Genomic DNA, 21,736 nt, shown 5'->3' on the forward strand with positions numbered 1-21,736 from the left:
TCATTTTTTTCTTCCTTTATTGTGAATTTGGGATATTGTGGAAGCTCTTCCCCACCAACTGAAAGAAACCCCAAACACTTTTTGCTTGGCCAAAGTTTTTGGTTGACCTCAAAATTGATTATTATCGCATATTAACTCAAACCTCTGATTAAGTCAACTCTCTAAAGTAACTCTAACTTTTGACTGACAGGTGGTAAAAAAATTTTATTTTTTGAGTGATGGAAAGAAGCTTCCATAACATTTAACTGAAGCAAAATGGGATAAAACAAAGAAACCATATATAAAAAGACAAACTGAAATTTACAAGGTGCGTTTTTTTTTTCTACAATTGGTTTAACACGGTCATTTACAAAATAAAACTGTACACATATTTACCTAAGATCTCATTTCCTCATTTTTAAAACTGTTTCAGTTTTCGTGATTCTGGAGCAAAAGAAGCAGAAGAAGAAATCGAAAGAAGCTAATTGTCAGAGTCCATGTCGCTCTCGCCCCCAATAGATCTGAACTCTTCGCTCTCTTCATCTTCGCTGAGCTGGACCTGAGAGAGCACAGCTGGGCCTCTCCTCCGTGCCTCGTCTTCTTCGTCTTCCTCCTCCTCGCTGATGCCGTATTCTTCTCCATTTCCCAAACTAGATGGCTGCATCTGACTCTGACTCTCCGTCTCCTCGTAGCTGCCGTAGCTGAGATGAAAACCAAGGAAAGAGATTTTAAAATAACATCAGGACATGGAATGATTCAGTGGTACAGATATGCATACGATAAAACTATTTAAATACTTCATGACAATGAAAATTAAGCTTTAAATGTCATTTTTCCCTCATTAAAATCCTCATTTCCAGATGCACTTTTGTGATAAGGAGACTGCCATCATTTACATTCTTATGTTTTCACTGTGGTCAGTTGGTCTGCTGTACCTGACATTGCTGTCTTCCATGTGTGGCCCATCAGGCCCATCCCCTTCGTATGACATCATACTTTCGTCCTGCTCCATGCCCATGCGGGCCGTCTCCTGAGTTCTCCGTGGAGGCGCAGGTCGCACATCAACCTCTCTGTCCGAGTCACTGCCGCTCTCCGATAGTTGTATGGCTGGAGGGTGAGACGCATTTCATCAGGACATTTTACAAGAGAAAAGACATTCTGTGTCCACCAGATTTTGCTATTTAGATTCTGAACGTTGGAGAATAATTGTGAACCTACAAGAGAACGGGTTGTCACCCTCCTCTTCGCTGGCATCATCCTCTACGTCCGACATGAGCAGATCCTGATAGAGCACGCTAGCTTGAGCTGGGCGATTAGATCTTCCGTCGCCCTCCTCTTCCTCCTCCTCTTCCTCCTCGTCATCCTGGTCATGCACCCGCCTGCGAGGAGGTAGCAACAACTCCTCGTCATCGTCCTCGTACTCCTGATCTCCTTCTGCATCCTCTGCCTTCAGACACAGGTCACAAAAACATGAGGTAAATAAGAACGGAGGCAGTTTACATCTGTGTGTATGTGCTCAGTATCAGTAAATCTGTATTTCTTACAGGAGCAGGAGTCTTGGGTTTGCCATCGTCATCCTCATCAAAGCCTTCAATATCCACATCAGACTCTTCTTCCCCTGGTCTTCTGCTGTGCCGTCCCTGAGAGGTAGAATGAAAAGGGTCAGGAAACAAACTTGTCTAAAAGATGGCCTGTCACTGTTTACTGTGGTGTTTACTGTTGACATTTTCACATGTGATCTCTGGACAATGTCTGCAGAATCAGGTCAAAGTGCAGTATGAATTTGCCCCTTTGCCTCAATCAGACATCAATCAGACAGGTCTGCAGTACTTGAGTAAAAACAGCCACACAGACAGGTAACAAATCAAGGGTGAAAAAAAAACTGTCACCTGTGTGAAAGGTGGTACAACAGAAATGCCTACTGAAGCGGGATGCTTTGAGGATAGATACAAGAGGGGTGGGCATGTGGCTGCAAGACTTATTTCTGTCTCTCCATACCTGCCCCCCTCTCTTCTCTGGACCACCCACTAGAGGTCCTTCAGAGAAAAGGCTGCTGGGCTCTCTGGGCAGACTCCCCGAAGCCCCGCTGTCAAACAAATCAGCAGGCTGGCCAACACCGCACAGAGACACGGACAAAGAGACACGGCAAAGAGGGCAGGAACGAAGGAGAAGAACAGGTTGGGAAAAAGAAGACACTACGGTAAAGAAACTAGATTGTACAAATGAAATGTGAAAGTCTGGAAAGGAGAGTTAGTGCAAAGAACAAGTGAAGGAGAAGCAATACAAGGAGTGGCAAGGAAGCTACTGCACGCACAAAAGTTTAGAGTACTTGGTTTGGCCTAAAGGAACTAGGCCCTGGATGCTGTCTTACCTGAGGTGTGTATGGCCCAGGCGTCATTGGCTCCAGACTCTCTAGGTCTGCTGCATCTAGAGCTGCCTCTTTAGCAGTAGAGATGTCTTTCTCCAATTGAGTCAAGTGCTCATCATACTGCAAACACAATAAATGGTGACTATTTCTAAAGCGGTTGTTTTTTTTCTCTTCTTGTTTAGATGTGTTAAAAATACATTACAAGCAACAAATATTTCACAGTCTGATTTTACACACCCGGGTTTCACATTTCCACTCTGTGTCAATGCAACATTTTTAAAACTACGAGTCAAACTGCCTTTGATTTGCTCCTAACTTTGCTTTGAAACTACTCAATCAAACTCAGCCTTATTTAACTTCAAAAGGGCAAAGTAAGGGTGTTTTCACACCTGTAGTGTTTAGCTAGTTTAAATTAAACTGGTTTGTTTTCCACTTTGGTGCAGTTTGATTGTGCGGATGTGAACACAGTAATTGCACTCTGGTGTGGAGTTCCAAATGAACTCCAGAGAAGCTTGTTTGGCAACCTCAATCTGACCCAACTACAAGGTGCACGTTGCAAAAGTTGAGCTAAAAACCACTTCCTGTAGCCATGCATGATTTGTATTCTGGGCTACTATAGATGTGCGAAAGTCTGTATGGCCTAGCAACTAGCTGCGAAATGACACAGCACCTGGATAAACGTGCTCCCAGCCCAGACACATTTGGCCATAAAGCAGACTGAAAATTGTCATGTGGTTTTACTTTGCTTGGAGTTCATCTGAATTTTTCTCAGTGTGAACAGCTCCAGTATAAACAAACTACAGGTGTGAAAACACCCTAAGAATCCTCTACACACCTCTGCCAAAGTCTGCTTGCACACATTAACAATCTCGAGAGCTGTCTTGGTGTAAGGACTGTCTGAACCTGTCAAAGACACACAAGATGGTCAAGTTAGTCAAACTTATTTTAAGAGAAATTAAATGCTGAGGTAAAATGATCCATAAAAGCATTTACCATTATACTTGATGCTGTTGGTGTGGATGAGACTGACATCTGAAAGGAATGTCTCTCGGTTCTGATATTTATGTTTGGAGATGTTCTGTTGAAATTAAACACAGACACACAAACAGGGTGTTTCCTCATGCTGCTGCCAATATTAAATGACTCTAGGTAAGTCTGACATCCTGTTAGCCTCTCACCTTGCGGATATTCTCCAGATCCATGGGGTTCACAATAACTTTATAATAATCCGGCACAAACTTTTTGTTGACGGGATGGTGAAATGGCCACGACTACAAAGAGGGGAAGAGTGGAAGAACGAGCCTTAGATTATTATCCGATTCTATACTGATCACTGTTCTCAAACCGACTGAAGGAGGTGACTTACATCAGGAACCACCATCATTTTCTGGGTTACAATGTTGTCCAAGATGAAGGAGAAGGCCACCTGATCATCATCGTCTAGCAGAGGGTTGATGGCTTTCTCGAGCCTCACCAGCCTGTCCTCCTTCTGCAAACACACACAGATTTGACAGTTGATGAGGAACTAATTTGGTGTGAGACCAAATCATGGCAATGATGTTTACATCCACTCACCTCTTTCAGTTTAGCATCACACAGATCCAGCATGGACTGTGCAACTTGCGTTATTGGATGTTTTGCCCCTGGTGAGACAAAAACAGAAAGCCATCTCAACAAACTGATGAAGGTTTGAAATCTCACTGAAACCACACTGAGTCTGTTAAGCGTGTTCCTGTAACTCTACCATTGTAGGTGGCACTGTTTTTGACAATAAGCTCCACTGCTTCACGGAACTCCTCCCTCGACGGGTACATCCGCTTGCGCACATTCTCCCTTAGTGTCTGCAGGTCCATGGGCCGCGTGATGATCTTATAGTAGTCCTTCACAACTTTGGCATTGACTGGCGTGTGGAACGGGTATGTCTACAATGAAGAGGCAGATGTAATAAAGGTGAAGCTGGATAGGAACAAAGAACAGAATTTTAAGGTAAAGTGAACGCGTTGTAGACGCCTCTTACATTGGGGTGATCCCGCATGTCATTGATGATGCTTTCTAGCACAGAGGACAAGGTCACCATGGGGTCTGTGCGCCTGCGGTGGATGGCCTTGTGTGGTTTCTGGAAAAAAAGAAAAGAAAAAAAAAAGACTTAAATCATCTATTAAAGTGACCCTCACCTTCAATCCAGTGAAATTCAGATCATTTTACAATTGTATTCACTTATAACGCCCTTAAACAGTGATGTCAAACTCATTTTACATTGTGGGCCAATACAGACTACTTTGATCTTAAGTGGGCTGGACCAGGGAAATTTTACACACTATAAATGTGTAATATTACAGAAAGGTTTTTGTAGTTCATTACCCAGACTGTCCTGTAATTATAAAATAAAAAGACTTTGTTAATTCAAAGATAATGTATTGCTTTTCTGTGAACCCACTGTAAAAAAATAAAATATAATTAATAAATTATATAGCAGATGGTGAAAAAACAGGAATGTTCTGTCATTTAATTGTTTATCTATTACTTTGCTCTAGTATGAATCGGAATTGAGGGGGCTTCTTTATCAAAAGAGAGGCTCTAAAAATTATTAAATAATAGATAAAAGCTCAAAATCTATGCATCCTTCACATTTACCAGCGTCGTCCAGTTGGCCAGATTGAAGTCTTTGCCGGGCTAATTCTGGCCCCGAGCCTTATGTTTGACACCCCTGTCCTACAAAGAAGGCCTGCTGAGTCCATGTAACAGCAGCCAGCCTCTCTGATCATCTGTTCAAGTGTTCCACACTCTTATTTTAAATCCGGTGGAAACCACTCTTTTCAACCTGTAGCTCCTAAACTTTACAACAGCATTTCCCCAAGACCCTTTCACACAGGAAATAGCATGCACACAGGTGGCATACACTGTGTTAACTGCTAGGTCAAGCAAATGACCCAAATTTCTGTTGCTCTGGCCGGTGCACCCTGCTTGACTTTCTATGCTCCCCAGTTGGCGCACAAAATTTTAATTGAGTGGCACAAAACATAGAAAAGAATGAGTTTGCAGGGCACGCTGCTGTAAGCCTTTCGGGTCAGCTAATTAGTGGTAGCTGAAAACTCAGATCTATAGGTTAGCTTCTCCCTAGTCTTTCATACGTTATTTTGGGCTTGTGTTCACATATAACGTGTTTATGGATGTGTGTAATGTAGGAATAAATATATAAGACCTTTATTTGTAAAGTTTTTCTCATCATCATCATCATAATGTTGTATGGCAACAATCTGTATAAGGATGCTTACATTGAGATAGTCACAATGGACTGCACTGCCTACACGTCTCTTCTTCTTTGCTGGTAGCTGTTGTTTGGGGAACTTGAGCACCAAAGACTTTCTGCGCACCTCATCAGCGCTGTAACAAATTAGACACAGATCCATTTATTGTAAATGTAGCAAATGAGTAAAACATAGTTTGCAAAACATGGGAAATTTAAATCTAATTTTTTTATACCTTTCAATGAGCTGTTTGCCCAGCACAATCTTGGTGCCCTCCACCTTAATCAGTTCCTCATTGTCATTGTGGATGACTGTCTTTTCCAGCTCCTCCTCCTGCTCCTCTGTCATGGCGACTGGGTTGGAGGGTGGGGCATTGGTTTGATAGTAAAGTGGGCAGAACTTGTTTGTTCTCATGTGTCCAATGGCGCCACATGCACCGCACTTTAGCTAGGGAAAAGAGGAAAACATTAAGGAACACGAGGATAATCTAGCAGGGCTATATTATAAGTAGAAGAACTGTTCAAGGAAAACTGGCTGTAGGTTTTGAATTTTGTGCATTACCATGAAGCTTGTGAGGAAAAAGTGAAAGAAAGGCATATAGTACTGAATCGGCAAGCTTACTTTTACCTTGAGGTCTGGTCTCTCTTTGACCTTCTTGGTCTTCTTCTCTGGAGGCCCCTTGATCTTATCCTTCTCCTGGTTTCTCTTCAGCCTCCTCAGCTGCTCCTGAATACGCCGGCGCTCCTTCCGCATCTCTTCTCTGTGCTGCTCATCAAAGAGGGCAAACTTTCGTCTGCAAAAAGATTTAAAGAAGAAAAACGAGGACCTTTAACATTCACAGGTTTACAAAAAGAGGTCTGAGTTAAGTGACATTTTTTTTCCTTCTTAGTAATTTAATCCATACCCATGAATTTGATTAATCCTCTGGTTACACCATACAACACCAACAAGAAAAGGTTTCTGCATATTTAACAGATGTATCAAAAATATTAAAACTAATTTGAATTTTAAACAAAGTCGCGAAAAAGTTGTGAGTCATAATCACTGGTATCACTGGTTTCTGTGCGTTAACCACGGCTCTATAAACATAGACTTTGCTGGGTCAAAATTACTTTATTTTAACTGTTACATAATAGCACCAATAAATACAGAACCAGTCCGATGGGATACCTCCAAGAACCAAATAATTATTTTTTAATTAAACTGACTTTAATTACAGTCACACTCACATGAATTCATCATCCTTGGTGGTTCTGATCCTGGTGTAGGCGTCAATGACTGCAGCTTTACGCACAGTTTCACAGCGCACATACTCTTTGCCGTCTTCATCTCTGAAGGTGCGATAGATCTTGAGTCGGCGTCCCGTGGCCGAGGAGTTCAGGCTGGTGACGGAGGATGTGTCATCATCTTTGTGGGAGCTGGTGGACAAGGAACTGGCTATAGAGTGAAGAGAAGTAAAGTTCACAGTTATATACTCAATTTTTTGTCCTTAACATTAAGACTGTGTTTAATATCACAAAAGGACACTTACATATACCTTTGCGCCGCTCCTTGCGCCCCTTGTCACGATCGCTCTCTTCACCCATCAGCATCCTCTGCAGCTCCTTCCTCTCCTGCTCTTCCCTCTCACGGGAAAGTTGGGTGCTGGTCTTCTTGTTCTGCAGCATGTTCTCAATGTTCTTACCCATCTCCTCAAAGTCACTATCCTCTGCTGAACTGCTGTCTGTGTCTGTTGAGAGCACCTCTGTAGACTCCAACACTCTGAGGTGGGGGTGCAATAAGATACAGAAGTTAAAGTGTGCAGAGGCAGGATCCTGAATAAAACACTCATAATGCTGTACTGGAAACTCACTTGTTCTGCAAGTCAAAGATCCTTTGGCACTCTTCCTTGTAACGCTCCTGGTGTTCAGCAACAGAAAAACGAGAGCCTCTGGCAAACTTACTCATGGGTCCCTCGCCTGAGCGTGCCTGCTCTGTGGACATGGTCCTGACCACGTCAATAACTTCCCAACGTGACAGTTTCTTGATCTGACACACAGACAAAAACAGGATCACTTTAGAACCTTTAAAAAGAATCTTAAAACTAAAGCCTTTTCTGTGTTTCTACTGGTTGTTCAGATCAAACCTAATCAGGAAAAAGTTTGACAATGTCTCGCATCTCTTTAAAGTGCTTGAACATCACCCTGGTCTCACCTCCTCCTCTGGCACACCAAACTTGCGCAGCAGCTGCTTGGCATTCTTCAGTGAGAGCCTCCTCAGATCAGCATCTGTCCCTGTGACTGTCTTCTTCACTGGTTGTGGCTCTTTGTCATCCTGCAAAATCACCAGAAACAAACTTGTCAGCATTACATGTCATATAAGTAACGCTGAGGCGGCAGAATTTGACTTCAGACACTCAGACCTTCTGTTGAGTGGGCTTGTTGGGCACTTTCACATAGGAGAAACCTTCTCCACACCCTGTAGGATCAGCCACACCTGTAACCTCTAACAGGCACTTTCCCTTCATGGCAGAAATGAAGGCTCTGGTTGTGTTCCAAGGAGCTGTCCGCACCTGGAGGGTGACACAGAATCAGCATGGAGTCATCTCAAGTCTGTATTAGTTAACTTTATTGTGAGGAAGAGTTTCAGTTGATACCTCATCATCAATCTTCATTTGAAAGTCCTCTTCATTCTCTTCCTCTGGAGCAAAGAAGGATTTCTCACCATATCCGGCATCCTTAAGGGGTGAAAAAACTTGATGAATAAGACACTAAATAAATACAAATGAAGATACATGTAGGTAATAGCTGTTACCTTCAGCCTTTGCTCTGCTACCAGCATGCTGTAATAAGCGCAACACTGCTCCGGAGAAACCATGGCCCTGATCTCTTCTTCTGTTGGCAGTCTGAAATCAGGCTTCAGCACCCACCAGTTTGAGTCCATTCCTGCCATGAGGACAAGCACACAAATCATTTCATCACTCTGTCATTTCAAGGCGCACATACACACACGCGCACTGCTGACCCCATGCAACTTCAAAGTGCACAGAATCTTTTTATGCCCCAAATATTTCCCCGACTCAACACAAGTTAGTCTAATCCATGATGATCATCACTAAACAATCGACACAGTCAAACGTGTGAAGTCTACCTGTGCGTTTGAAGTCAGCACACAGTTTAAGTCGCTTCCTGATGCTGCTTTCTGAGTGTGAGGGGAAAGCTTTTTTTATATCCTCCATGCGGATTCTCCGCGGCCGGTCCTTACTCTTCCAGAACAAGCGATAAATGAACACCTGCAGAACACAGAAGTGATAGGTCAGCTATGTGCAGACAACAGCCGAGCTCTAAATAAAAAAGAAATATATAAATAAAAATACCTGAAGGAAGTCTCTGATGTGAGTATTGGCTCGTTTGGAGTTTGGCCCTGGAACTTCAAACAATGGGCACTCCTGACCAACTACAAAAATGTCCACAATCTCTCTAATGTAGTAGCCGTGTCGTGTTCGTATAACCAAGAAATCAGTCTCGGGCATCTTGTGAAGGTAGATTGGAGCACGGAAGAGGTTGTTCTCGAAAGCCTGAGGAAAAGGCACACCATCATACAGTTTGCCATGATCACAGAACAGAGATTTTATATATATGCACAGATCTGGTTATTTCGCTGATACGGTGCTGACCTGAAGAAGTTGTCCGGGATGCAGAGAACCCAGGAAAGGGGATGTGTGACAGTACACAGTCTCTCCATATTTACAATCGGGTGCTCCAGGATCTTTTCCAGGTTTCTGAAAAGCACAGTAACAGCGTCATAATATTGAGTGAGAAATAACAATTTGATGATCTGGTGAATTTCATCATGTTTTAAAAATCACTTTTCTCAGCAGAGCAGAACATAAGTGCAAAGTTAGTACAATACAAATCCAATGTCAAGCTCACTCTTTTGTAGTAGTTCTTGATTTTGGTTGCCATGCCAACTTGCATGATGAGAGGGGCGTATTCTTCACTGTATTCAGCCAGAATCAGATCTCCGTCTTTGCCTGTCAAGTCCTGCGGGGTCCGCATGAAGAACATGTCTCCACCTCCTGCTGCCTGCCGCTCTTGTTCTCGCATCTATAAAAGACTATATATTCAGTACACATCAACACTAAAATGACAACATTTAAACACTACATATTTATCTCTACACTCACAGTGTAATAGTGCTTGAGGACATACCTTGGCCTTCTTCTTTATGTGTTTGAGCAGAGGCTGAGCAGGATGTGGACCCGGCTGAGCCACAGCTCCAAATGAGTACTTCTTCAGAGTTGGACGATGGAACTGGCGAAGCTTCATGGGTCCCATGTGAGTGGGAAAGAAGGGCTGCCGCAGCTCCAGGGCTGGGATGGAGTGCTGTCAACAAGACAAAAAGTTTTCATATTACACAACACAATTTGTTTTAAGCTTTATATTCACTGTTATAAACTACCATTTACCTGAATGATGTTGCCACCAAAGGTTCCCCTCAGGCCTTGCTGTTTGGGGTAATAGAACTCGTCATTGGACAGATTCCAGGGGTCTTTGACCTCAGGTTGGGACATGTTCTGTGTTGAGAGAAAGCATACATAGCACTCAAAGTGCTGCTATTCTATAATTCCAATTTTTTAAGTGTAAAAATGTTCCTGAGTATTTCCGTTTTACAGTCGTGCTTTTTTTATGTAGCCCTTTTTATTCCCTCTTAGATATTTTCACCTTTTTCTTCAAACAAACCACATCTCCAGTACAAATCAGCACCAAATTATCAAGATTGCCTTTCCCATACCTGCTGTGGCTCATCTTTTATCACGCCCGTTTTCCCCAGCAGGATGCGGCTCTTCTTGATTGCAGTTTCCTTCTTATTCTCTTTTGATGGCGAGTGGGAGGTAGTCTCCTCCTTTTCATCAGGAATTTCTTCAAGTGAGAGCAGCATAACACAGATTTAATAAAAAGAAAGAAAAAAAAAGCCTAAAACAAGTGAAAACATAACAGAAGAAGTGGCAGATAAAGATTTTTGACTATACCTAGAATTATATTCTCATCATTGGGATCCAGTGTAAGAACAGGTGGGTCAAGCATGTGATCCATCTCCTGGTCATCCCAGATAATGTTGTCTTCCCAGCGTCCGTATACCAACTCTTCATTATCAATAGGAAAAATGGAGAACCAAAGACAGTCTTCGTCCTGGGAGGCTGTAATGGGTCAAAAACAAACAGTGAGAAATTATCTTGAAACAGGAAGGACTGAAATGTGACCAAAAGCGTAAACTGACCTTGATTATCGTGGCTGTTTTTGTCCCGCTTCGAACCAGAAATCGAAGCAGCTTTGGGCATGGGTGGAGGTGTAGGTGGGACCAGTTGAGAATTACTTCTTGTCAGACCTTTAAAATTAAACAGATGTTACGGCTTCTTTTAAACACACTCAATATTACACCAGACTCCTCCACCATCAATTATCAATGTTCGTACAACAATAGCACACCACAGTACTGTATTCTGCTAGCATTAAAAAAAAGACCCACAAAGATTTACTTCTGAATTTTTCCAGCTATCTTACCCTGCTGTGCGTTGTAAGCATTGGCATTACGGGTCATGCTAGAGGGTAGCCATCCTGCAAGACTGGCTCGCTGAGTCTTGGTACCCTTGTGTTTCACGTCCTCCCCGTTCCAGATTATATCATCCTCCCATTGCAGCTGAGTGACCATGAGGAAGAGTTCATTTTCCAAAGCTTTTCTGTCTTTATCTTCATCATCATCATCATCATTACCATCGACAATGTCATTGTCCTCCTGCATCTGGACCTATGGATATATTTCACAACTTTAGCAGGATGATCAGTATCATTTACCTCCTTTTGCTAGAGATGTCTGTATCTGCATACCTCTTGAGAAGTCTCTGTAATTTCATTAGGCGTATCCTGCTTCTGAGGCTCACTGGATTCCATTTCCTTAAGCTTGAACCCATAGTTAAAATTGCTTCCATCCTCAGAGACCCCTAGCATGTCGTACCAGAGCTGGGCTGGACCATATCGCCATTCTGCTACTTTAGGCCGAGACTCTGTCTCCTTGTCCCCATCACCAGATGTTTGTGAAAACTTTGATTCTACTGGAGCCATCATGGTTATCTGGACAAAGCAGAATGAATGTAAAGTGCTGATTAACCTGACATACTGAGAAAAAACTGCTAAGAGCTGATATTACTCAAGCATGCAGCAAAGACTTACCTCATCATCAGAAAGGCACTGCTCTGGAGGAGGAGGAAGAGCGTACTCATAAACCCATCCAGATTTCTTCTCCTGGCTTTGTTCTGATGGTTCTCCTTCTGGAGGAGGTGTCCCAGGCTGATGGTCTCTATGTTTTCGCTTCTTTTTCCTGCGGGCGCTCCTCCAAACCGATGACACATTCTTTCCAGGGCCAAACAGGCGCAAGAACCGGAGCACCTGCCAGCACATTCAAGAAAATGGATTTAATAATCTCCTTCAATTTAAAATGTTGATAAAAATGAACCTTAAGTATGTGTAAATAAAGATGCTGTACCTTTCCAGGCCTAAACTCTGGGAAGAGCTCTGTGACACCTGGCAACGCTTTGGCAGCATCTTTCTGCATGATGCCAGCCAGAGGGAGTGTGAGAATGTCCGCAGAACCACCGGCCCCTGAACCCTGACAAGGACGGTCGGTTTCTGACTCAGAGTCTGAGGAGCTGCTGAAGTCAATCTTATCTGCTGTAGAGGATGGTGCGATGATGGAAGGCAGGATGATGCCATCCCCATCTTCCCCAACTGCTGCAGGTGACAGTAATAAATCAATTGAGCAGTAGAGGTCATCAAAGTTTGTGATGAAAATTATTTGATCAAAATAAACATGTATTGCAATTTAATTTAATACATTCTGCGAGAAAGACTAATCCAAACCCAATTAAACTTTTACGAAGTAATCACAAGCAACTATGTACTTGCCATTTGTGCTCTGAGTGGAGGGTTCCTCTTTCTTAGATGTAGGAAGAGTTGGTGGTGGTGGAGGGGGCATGAGCTTAGAGTCAATATCCTCACAATCAGCATCATAGTCATCCTCATCGTCTAGGAATAAAGAGTTTGAAAATATTTTTTATTAACATAGTCATGAGGAAAAACACAGGACTATGCAGCCATGTGAAAAACTAAGTACATCCTTACTGTTTCCATAGGAATTAAAAGGGTAACTGGCTGATGACTTCAGTTGTGTGTTAACACAATGCCATAATCTACCCAGGAGGGGATGTCCCAGAAAACTCACCCCAAGGTCAGACCGTGCAACACAAATGTGGAGATATTTGGCCATAATGCACAGTTCCATGTTTGGCAAAACCAAACACAACATATTAGCACAAACACCTCATCTTGCAGTCATTAAGTCAACCGTGATCTCCTCGGTACAGCAAAATATTCCAAAGTCAAATGTGAGGCCATCTGTGTGACAGATAAAGGCTGGCTCATGCAACAGGACAATGATCCTAACAACAGCAGCAAATCTAAAACAGAACTGTTGCAAAAGAAAGGAATCAGGGTGTTGCGAAGTCCAGACCTAAATCTAATTGAAATTCTGCAGCATGTCTGCAAACCTAAATGAACTGAAGGAACGTGCTGACGAAGACTAAACCAAAATTCCTCAACAATGATGTGAGACACTGAAAGTCAAATTCAAATTCAAATTCAAATTTTATTTGTCACGTACACAGTCATACACAGTACGATATGTAGTGAAATGCTTGGACAACTGCTCGTGACCTAAAGAAAACAAAAAAGGAAAGACTATGAATAAGATAGGAAATAAATATGAAAAATTAAAAAGGGTAAATTTAACTAGGAAGGAATAAAATATAAATTAAGGTTAAAAATGAAATAACTGTACAACACAAATTAGAATGAAGGGTAAATTTAACTGGGAAAAAAAAAAAAAATATATAAATTAAAGTTGAAAATAAAATAACTGTACAACAAAATACACAATACAGAACTATATAAGAATGTATGAAGAAATCTAAATATAAATAAATATATACACAATAACAGCAGCTGTACAAGTATTAACCGGAATGAAGAATATAGTGACCAGTGTTGTGCAAAAACAAAGTCCAGAAAGTCATACAGAAGATTATTATCTCAAGTTGCTGCTGCTAAAGGTGATTCCACAAGCCACTGAAACATGAGGCGTACTTAATTACAAACTTAATTAACAAACCTTTACCTGTGTAAGTGTTAGAAAAATCTAATATCCGGATTGTTTTTTCAAAGACTGCATCCACCTTAAGGATGTTAAAATGTCATAAAATCCTCAACTGACATAAAATGTTCAAAAGATTTGTTTTAACTGATCATCTACTGACAAAGTACAAACAATACCAGCCTCATTGTCTCCACAGTTAAGCATTGTAAGAGCTGTAACATTGCTGATCACCTGTTTTCCTGCTGGGCTGCAGAGACCCCATGGCCTGACGGTACTTCTTTGTCTCATCCTCAGCAACTTCACTGATGTCAGAATAATCAACTGCATCCTCAGTGCTCTTCACCCAACCTGGAGAAGGTCAATTATTTTAAACTTTGCACAATACTGCTCCTAATTTGCTTCATATATGTGACCTCACCTTCCGCATCCACGCTGGCAGGGTCTCTGTTTTCTTCCTTATCATCATCCTCATTGGCAGTGATCTCTGTAATAAGTGAGCCCAGACCCAGAGTACCCAAACCAGCTAGATGCTTTTTGGACTCCTGATATAAGGAAATGAGACAGAAACAAAACATTTCAATGAACAGTAAAAGCAGACAGCTGTTGAAGAAAATTTAAGTTTGCCAGCTTAAACGTGCTACTAAATGTTTCTGCAGACAAACGTATCACAAACACCTACGTTATCCAAAACACTGTCATCTTCTAGCTGGCCATCTTCGTTGATGTTTCCAAAAAGGAAGCCAGTTATAGAAAAAGGGCGATCCTGATCATCGTCACTGTCCGAGTCCGACATCCTACAAGGACAACATTTAGAGTTTAAGCATTTGGACCTCCTAATTTAATTTCCTCGGTCTTCATAAACTGATTTCCGTAATTCTTTGCATTTTACTGCCAAGACGTACTATATTTATTTCAGTGTCCCTACTATTGCTTATTAGTAGCAAAAAAAAATCGCAAGATTAGAGAGTAACATCATTCAATCTGTTTTTTTGTCATTTATTTTTAAAACAAATGAGAAATGAGCTGTGACCTGAACCCTGTTAACTTTAGGTTAGCTGCGCTACAATCAAAACAAAGTTAACCTAAATATTAGTTAGCTAGCCTGAACTTATGACTGTAAAACGTGAATAAAATAAAACTCCAGTCAACTGCCACTTACCTTTCGTTGAGTTCTTTTTAGATTTTGTACGCTTTTGATTTAGCCAGCTCGATTTATCTTCTGAATGCTAATAGATGAGGCTAAGTAAGTTAGCTCATATTAGCTAGACAAAACAACTTGTAATACGGTGACTAAAATCCGTACACTTAAACATATTTTACCCTGGCCCTAGACTAACTTTACGAAGTCAAACAATAAACACTTTAACTCATTAAACGCAGTATATACATATTCGGGTAAGGGTTGTTTTTATTTGTATTACTGTAAAGCACTGCAGCGATCTGCAGACTGGACTAGCCAAACTGCGGAAAGTCCCAGTGACCCGGATGAATAAATGTGACGCATTCAGGTACTCCCTAAAACCTAGGAATTAGTGGAGTTCGCTACAAAAGGTACACTATTTTTCACTAGTAATTCGCAAACGTCTGTCATTTTCTTTGCGCTTGAGTATTAAGTTACAATAAATTTAATGATATTGAATTTTTGCCCGTACTCATTCCATAAAAATAAAACGAATCAGTCTCGACTATACTTCATACTCTATTCACTACAGTTTTATGGTTTTGTGTTGTAGCCCATTTTAATCAACTAGCCAAATGCAACCATCACTCCTACATTAACTCAAAATTTGCTAAATTTATCGCAAATAACTTTAATTATATGCCCTTACAGTACACACATCTTAAAATACTTTCTGTGACATGGCGTCCCTAAAGCTGTTGGGGAATCAGTGTTTACTGAAAATCTTTCAAGAGGAATTCAAAACTTACTGGTCTTACGGTTTTCACTTTTTATTGTTCTAAAAATTAGAACTTGTGTGCACCAGATATTATTTATTTGTTCTCTATATCAGATGTCAAGTATTTGATACTACCTCTTTGCAAGTACAGTCAATTCCGGTTTACAATAAGAAGAATCTATCAACAGAATGCGAACAGTTGCAATGACTTTACGTCAAAACTATGAATTATTTTGCGGAATTGTCAACCAAAGTTGAACCAGTGTCAGTCTGTACTTTAATTTAATACCCAGCAATACCTCTGGGTGATGTTGTGATGCATTAAAAGAAAAGAAAAAAGAACTATGAAAAGCAAAAACAACAACACTAATCAAACCCAGCCCATTGGTAAAAAGTTACCTGCTGGTGGTGACAGGGAGTGCATAATCACATCTGGAAGCTACTAAAAACATTACAATCCGTACATATTTTTGCTTTGACACAGATGTCATTCCTCACTCAATGGACTCAAGCATTCTTCTTTCAGCTGTTCCATCTGCCTCCATCTCACCCTATCCCTTACCATCAGGTCTAAATTCAGTATCCTTTACCCAGTATATTCACTCTCCCTCTTTTCCACATGTTCATAAAGGTAAACTACTATGCATTAATAATAGAGGCCCGCTGAGTAATAAGTAAAATAAAAAGTCAAAGAGAACACCGTAACAGTTTAGCCAGTTTTAATAGTTTTAAAACACTTGGTTTGGAAAAGTACAAAAGTGATCCTGGACACCACAGTATGAAACCAGCCCAGTAATGTAGGGTGATAGGTGTGTTTGTTTAAAAAGCATCTTCTACAGACATGTTAATTTCAACTGGCCTTACCATACACATACTGTACTCACTAAAACAGATACAAGCAATAGTTTAAATACATTGGCTGACCCCGGTGATACATTTACAAGTGACTCTTAAAAAACTAATTAAAAGAGGGGCAGGGGAAGAAAAAGTCTGACCACAAAGCCACCCGGTATCTGGCAGTAAAATCATGCAGTATTACAATCGTTCCACTAAAGAGAAACAGCAAAGCACTACAGCTGTCACACAGTGAGTAACTGGGCAGCCAAGAGACGGCCTTTCTGAGTGCTCATTGGTTGGTTTTATGTTTATGAACCGTTAACCGAGAGATTTCTCTACTGTCGAGCAGCAGCTCAGTGGTCGCCTTTTCCACGTTTGCATACATTGTAAAGTTGCACATGGTCTCCGTTAAGGAGCATCTGTCTTCCACAATCGTGTCCATTTACAAAAATATAACTAATTACTATTGAAGAAAACCCCAAAATGTGGGATATTCTCTTAGTATGTTGTGAGGAAATACAAAAAAAAAGCTAAGAAATACAGTTGAATAAATAAAATGCATGACATCCATAAACATTAAGTGGCTGCACTGACAACGTTCTCCACATACTGTATGCACACCATGGTTTTTGTTTTGGCCCGGCAGTGTTGGATTAAAACAAAAAAAACAAAAAACAAAAAAAAAGGACTCCATCCTCCACCACATCCAAAGTCATATCCTATGATCCAGTGGAAAAGCCGCCAGAAAATATCTAAAATACATTGATTTATTTAATTAGAGAAAGAAGGATTCTTTGATTTAACATTTCACTTCCATGTACAACATGGTCTCTGGCTTTTTACCAATTTAGAAGTAGTTGATGTCGATGGCAATGAGGAAACACAGGAGAGAGACTTTCACAGTGTTACAAAAAATGAAGCCGCTCTGTGTTGTCACCCTGGCCGGCCTATTGTTAGGGTAACAATAGTGAACTTCCTGTCCGGTCAAACTTTTTTCCCTTGGAGAGCGCAGCCACTTGCTTCATCAACTCCCTGTTCTTAGCCTGTGGAAACAAAATACATAATGAGTTATAAATGTTGGCATATAGGGTTAAAAAAAAAAAAATCCAATTAGTAACATGCACACTTTTACACTGTTACACTTAGAAAATAACTATAAAGACAATTTAAGACCAAAACGTTTGATGATGATGACGGAAATGGATCAGCTGACACAGTGAACCATCCCTTTATTATCATAATATTAATCCGTTTCAAATATCTTTTATTGAGAGCAAGTATAATTATAGTTATTGTAAATTCACATAACATAACTTATGCTCCTTTTTTTTCTCTAAACTAATAAAGCAAGTAATAAACAACAACAACAACAACAAAACAAGCAAACAGCAAAAGAAAGAAATTAATCCATTATAACCTTTACATCATTGCAGAACATAATTCCCATGAATTGTTTCTCTAGTGTATCAAATGGCTACATTACCACACCTACTGGAAACAGCTGGGCAATTAAAACTGACACAGGTGAAGACTAATACTAATGAGGAGTAAGAATCTGAAACCCTCAGTGTCACACATGTATTCCTACCTGCTGTTGCTCCATAGCTTCTTTGTGTGATTTCTCCATTTGATTCATCTTCACTCTCATATTTGACTCCTGGTACTGAAAGTCTGCTTTGAGCTCTGTGAGCTACGAGAGAATTTAGTCATTAGAAATCAACCCCTCAAACAAAGCAAAGCAAAAGCAGAGGTCAGCTGAGGCAGATTAACCTACCTTTCGGTCCTTCTCAAGGATGGTCTGATCCCTCTGCTGCAGAAGTCTCTTCAGTGACATCACTTCCTCCTTCAGCTGGCTGATGAGAATGAAGTTGTCCGTTCCCCCTGAATCCATAGACTGGGTAATGGAACTACTGGAGGGAGAAGGAAATGAGCATGAAGCCAACAATGGGAACGGCATAAAGGAAAACATATGCAACCATAATATAGCACATAATGTGCTACATCTGTCGTACCTGTCCCCGTTGGATGGCTTCATCTCCAGTTTTGGTTTCTTCTTTGGAGTCTCCTTTTGGATTGAAGACGATTTATGGCTGCAGAGCAGATGAAAAAGGAAGTGTTCACTCTGGGAATAAAAACTCAATAAGAGCCTTAAATAAGAAGGCAGCTTTACCTCTGCTTCCACAGTCCCTGCTCCTGTTCAGGACTCAGGCTCCCACTCAGCCTGCAGCATATGACAGACACATAAAACATTTATGTGTTTTTTAAACTTGAAGGGCTGACTGAGCAGCCTGGGGACAAAACATGCGAGGAAAGAGGCGATACAACAGATGACATACTTGTGGTGAGAACTGCTGTGTCTGTGTTGGTGATGGTGATGATGATGGTGCGATCTGGAGTGGTGGTCTTTCTCATTCAGGGATGAAGAGTTGGAGGAACCAAAGCCCTTCCTCTGCTCCTTAGTCTTCTGCAGGACACGGCGGTAGGAAAGCGTACAGAGCCAGCACAGAAGTTTCCCATCCACCTGAAACAGGAGGTGATATTAGCTCATAAAACTTGCTACTAAACTGTACAGTAGACTGCAAGCAATTCAGACTCTTACCTTTCTCCTCCCCTCTTCCTTACGGTCAAAGGCGCATTGCTGTTTGCATTGTTCGCAGGTCTGTGGAGGTCCATATTTTTTCTCTGAGTTAGTACAACGCTGGCACTTTGTCCCGATAAAAGCTGCAATAATGTTACAGTACTGGCAAGGTTTGGGCTGCAAAGACAAACAAACGAAAAATAAATAAATAAATAATAATAAAAAAGAAAATGCAAAAAGTGAAGCAGGACCTAGCAAATACAGCTAGTATTACAAAAAACCAGGAGAAATTTGCTACTCACCGTTCCAAACTGTTTGACGTTCTGGGCACATTTCTTGCAGATTGTATTTGTTTTACTGCAAAGAATAAAGACCGGTTTCAAGCCAAAACAAGCTTCAACGAAATTCATTGAATTGGCGTGAATGAAAGCTGAACAAACATCACTGGGAGGTGAAACATCTCACCTTTCCTGCTGAAACTCAGATCTGCAGTATGTGCACTTCACTATTGGGTGAGCGATGCGACACTCCTGCAGTACAAAAACAAAGAAATATCATTTTGTGGCACACGACTGTCTGCTGGTGAATGGTGACAAACAAACAGCACTACTGCGGTCTATTACAGTGGAAACTGCATTGCAGGTGGTGCGTATTGTGCGCTGGCTACAACATCTGTGAAAACACCAATGTAAATTTTCTCTATACAAGCCCAGCATAATGTCACAGTAGGGTTTCCCATTGAGGGAAACAAAGGCATTATTAACAGAACAATCATGGTTTAACAGACTTTTTGTGACAATGTCTAGATCTTAAAAAGATTAATTAAAAATAATCTTGAATGTATCAGTTAATCTAGTAGAGGTGGGGAGATCGATATGAACAGTGACTGTATTGACACCATATTGGTATGAGATTGATATAAGTGTTCCTTTAAGTTCAGTATGTAGCCTTCTGAATTGTGCTAAATACATTATTTTTTGGAAATGAAAAAATATACCTCAAACATGCACAGTGAAAAATGTCTGAGCCTTTTTGTGTTGACTGTCATATCTATGTTACTCATATCCTGTTGTTTAAATGTGCTATAGAAGTTGACCCAAAGTGCTTTACAGACAGGCACATTTATATCCCAGCTCTACAAAAGACCAAGTTTCAAAATCCATGAACAGCTGAAAGTTATGTTTTATTGTGTTAACTAATTATTGTGAACAGTAAAAACGGTGATTTAGTGTTCCTTAAAATTCGTTCAGAATTAGCCAAGTGAAGACTACTCATCTCATAAATCACGACACGCTGCTCTTTCCTACATAAGCTACCTTTACAGGTTAAAAGTAACGGTACTGGTATCGGCCATGCTGGCTCTATATTTGGTTGGTATCGCACGGCACTAATGCAAAGAAAAGCCATGGCCTATGGAAGAAAACATCTAAAGGAAAAATCAGCCAGGTTTGCTTCAAGGTTTTCTCCATTTAAATATTTTTTCCTTTGCCAATAAACGAACTCTGCTCCTCAGCTACAAACGAGAAAGACTACCAAACATGTAATCTACATTTTTTATTTTATTTACCGGGAACAAATATTCAACAGGTAAACATGTGGTATGGTTGTGTTGTTGCGCTTTAAATAAAGAGCACGATGTACAGAAGTGATCTAAACATGGTTACGTTAATACGGTTGCCTTCCAACTTGTTACATAATGTGAGCCTGTCTAACCTGCTACTTGTTGTAGCACCGTGACACCCCGGCGGCAAAAAAAAAAAAAACAACAAACAAAAAACACCCGCACACTCCTTCACTCTTTCGTGTCGTGATTGTTTGATTATTCTTGTTTGCAAGCAGACTCTCTCTCTCACTCACTCACACATACACTCCCAAACCTTGCACAGCTGTTGGCCCTGCGACAGCTCCTCGAAGGGGTACCGCTGGTTACACTTCGTACAGGCGTACAATGCCGTAGTTGCCATTCTCGCCCAACTAAAGCCAACGAGCTAGAAGCGGATAGCGGAGTCCAGCGGTAAAGCGATTAACAGCGCGGTTTCCTTTCCTTTCTAACCGCTCGCTAACTGACAACCAGGAGCACACACCGTGTTGGCATCCAGCGTTAGCTAGCTTGGCTATGTAGCGTACAGCAACACAGAAATAGCCTAGCTGGAGGAAGCAGGCGAAGAACAATAAACTCCAAATATCTGCGATCTTGCACTGCTCATACGTTTTCCAGCCAAGCTAACTTGTCAGCAGTCGTTAGTTATGCTGACACATAAGCAATCCATTAACAGCAATCCGGCGATTTGTATTAAGTTTCCGCTGTTCTCGCCAAGAAAGGTGTTTTTCCTTGTGTTTTCCTTCTCTCTTTTTGTATAAACGCCGTCGTCGTCATGTAACCGGAAGCGGCCGACGGCTCCCGAAGAAGAAAGGAAACCTATCGCGACACAACAGCCGCACGCGGGATTTAAGTTTGAAATCTGCAGAGCCAATCACGTGCCAGGATTCAGTTAACACGTTTTCGTCTTCTCACACGCTACACCCGGAGTGCAATGGAAATATAATTTTTAAACAAAGAATGGTATTTTTCAAAGAGTGATTCAATAATAATGTTATCGTATTCGATCCAATAGCCACTGTGTATGTTTAGCTATCAGGA

General features: G+C 41.1%; 2 protein-coding genes across 8 annotated transcripts; both read right to left on the reverse strand.

Annotated features, from left to right (window-relative positions):
- Nucleotides 1-401: 401 nt before the first annotated feature.
- On the reverse strand, nt 402-15,252 carry taf1 (TAF1 RNA polymerase II, TATA box binding protein (TBP)-associated factor). Of its 7 annotated transcripts, none has more exons than XM_013911473.1 (41): nt 14,942-15,252; nt 14,462-14,576; nt 14,201-14,324; nt 14,014-14,130; nt 12,537-12,656; nt 12,118-12,359; nt 11,805-12,020; nt 11,463-11,705; nt 11,139-11,382; nt 10,855-10,962; nt 10,607-10,774; nt 10,369-10,496; nt 10,043-10,150; nt 9,786-9,959; nt 9,507-9,680; nt 9,251-9,355; nt 8,951-9,151; nt 8,725-8,866; nt 8,389-8,519; nt 8,231-8,311; nt 7,997-8,146; nt 7,789-7,908; nt 7,448-7,623; nt 7,127-7,356; nt 6,825-7,032; nt 6,217-6,388; nt 5,831-6,042; nt 5,623-5,731; nt 4,365-4,463; nt 4,092-4,269; nt 3,923-3,990; nt 3,714-3,836; nt 3,526-3,618; nt 3,341-3,425; nt 3,183-3,250; nt 2,351-2,467; nt 1,978-2,085; nt 1,524-1,619; nt 1,198-1,426; nt 915-1,086; nt 402-680 (listed from the first exon to the last, which is right to left on the reverse strand). In XM_013911473.1, the coding sequence occupies exons 2-41, from the start codon at nt 14,573-14,575 to the stop codon at nt 461-463; spliced, it is 5,973 nt and encodes a 1,990-aa protein (XP_013766927.1). In that variant the 5' UTR covers nt 14,576; nt 14,942-15,252; the 3' UTR covers nt 402-460. The 7 variants fall into 7 exon arrangements, with proteins under 7 accessions (XP_013766927.1, XP_013766929.1, XP_013766928.1 ...); XM_013911475.1 differs by having other exon boundaries at nt 7,133-7,356; nt 12,118-12,362; XM_013911474.1 differs by having other exon boundaries at nt 6,223-6,388; nt 12,118-12,362.
- Nucleotides 15,253-16,382: 1,130 nt separating this feature from the next.
- fam76b (family with sequence similarity 76 member B) lies at nt 16,383-21,534 on the reverse strand. Its single transcript, XM_005735562.1, has 10 exons — nt 20,973-21,534; nt 19,561-19,625; nt 19,398-19,452; nt 19,117-19,272; nt 18,854-19,038; nt 18,688-18,738; nt 18,530-18,607; nt 18,292-18,427; nt 18,106-18,207; nt 16,383-17,560 (listed from the first exon to the last, which is right to left on the reverse strand). The coding sequence occupies exons 1-10, from the start codon at nt 21,057-21,059 to the stop codon at nt 17,471-17,473; spliced, it is 1,005 nt and encodes a 334-aa protein (XP_005735619.1). The 5' UTR covers nt 21,060-21,534; the 3' UTR covers nt 16,383-17,470.
- Between the last annotated feature and the right edge of the window lie 202 nt (nt 21,535-21,736).

Source organism: Pundamilia nyererei, unplaced genomic scaffold, assembly GCF_000239375.1.
Source record: "Pundamilia nyererei isolate P.nyererei 1_Seehausen unplaced genomic scaffold, PunNye1.0 scaffold00064, whole genome shotgun sequence".
Lineage (NCBI taxonomy): Eukaryota > Metazoa > Chordata > Actinopteri > Cichliformes > Cichlidae > Pundamilia > Pundamilia nyererei.

What these genes read in the sequence shown, in the direction of transcription:
- fam76b (XM_005735562.1), bottom strand. Translation starts at nt 21,059, where the DNA reads ATGGCAACTACGGCATTGTACGCCTGTACGAAGTGTAACCAGCGGTAC. An exon ending in TCTGAGTTTCAGCAGGAAAG is followed by an intron (nt 19,453 to 19,560) that starts GTGAGATGTTTC and finishes TATTCTTTGCAG; the next exon opens with TAAAACAAATACAATCTGCA. An exon ending in ACGTCAAACAGTTTGGAACG is followed by an intron (nt 19,273 to 19,397) that starts GTGAGTAGCAAA and finishes TTGTCTTTGCAG; the next exon opens with CCCAAACCTTGCCAGTACTG.
- taf1 (XM_013911471.1), bottom strand. Translation starts at nt 14,575, where the DNA reads ATGTCGGACTCGGACAGTGACGATGATCAGGATCGCCCTTTTTCTATA. An exon ending in ACATAAAGAAGAAGGCCAAG is followed by an intron (nt 9,681 to 9,785) that starts GTATGTCCTCAA and finishes AGTCTTTTATAG; the next exon opens with ATGCGAGAACAAGAGCGGCA. An exon ending in TGCTGACTTCAAACGCACAG is followed by an intron (nt 8,520 to 8,724) that starts GTAGACTTCACA and finishes TCCTCATGGCAG; the next exon opens with GAATGGACTCAAACTGGTGG.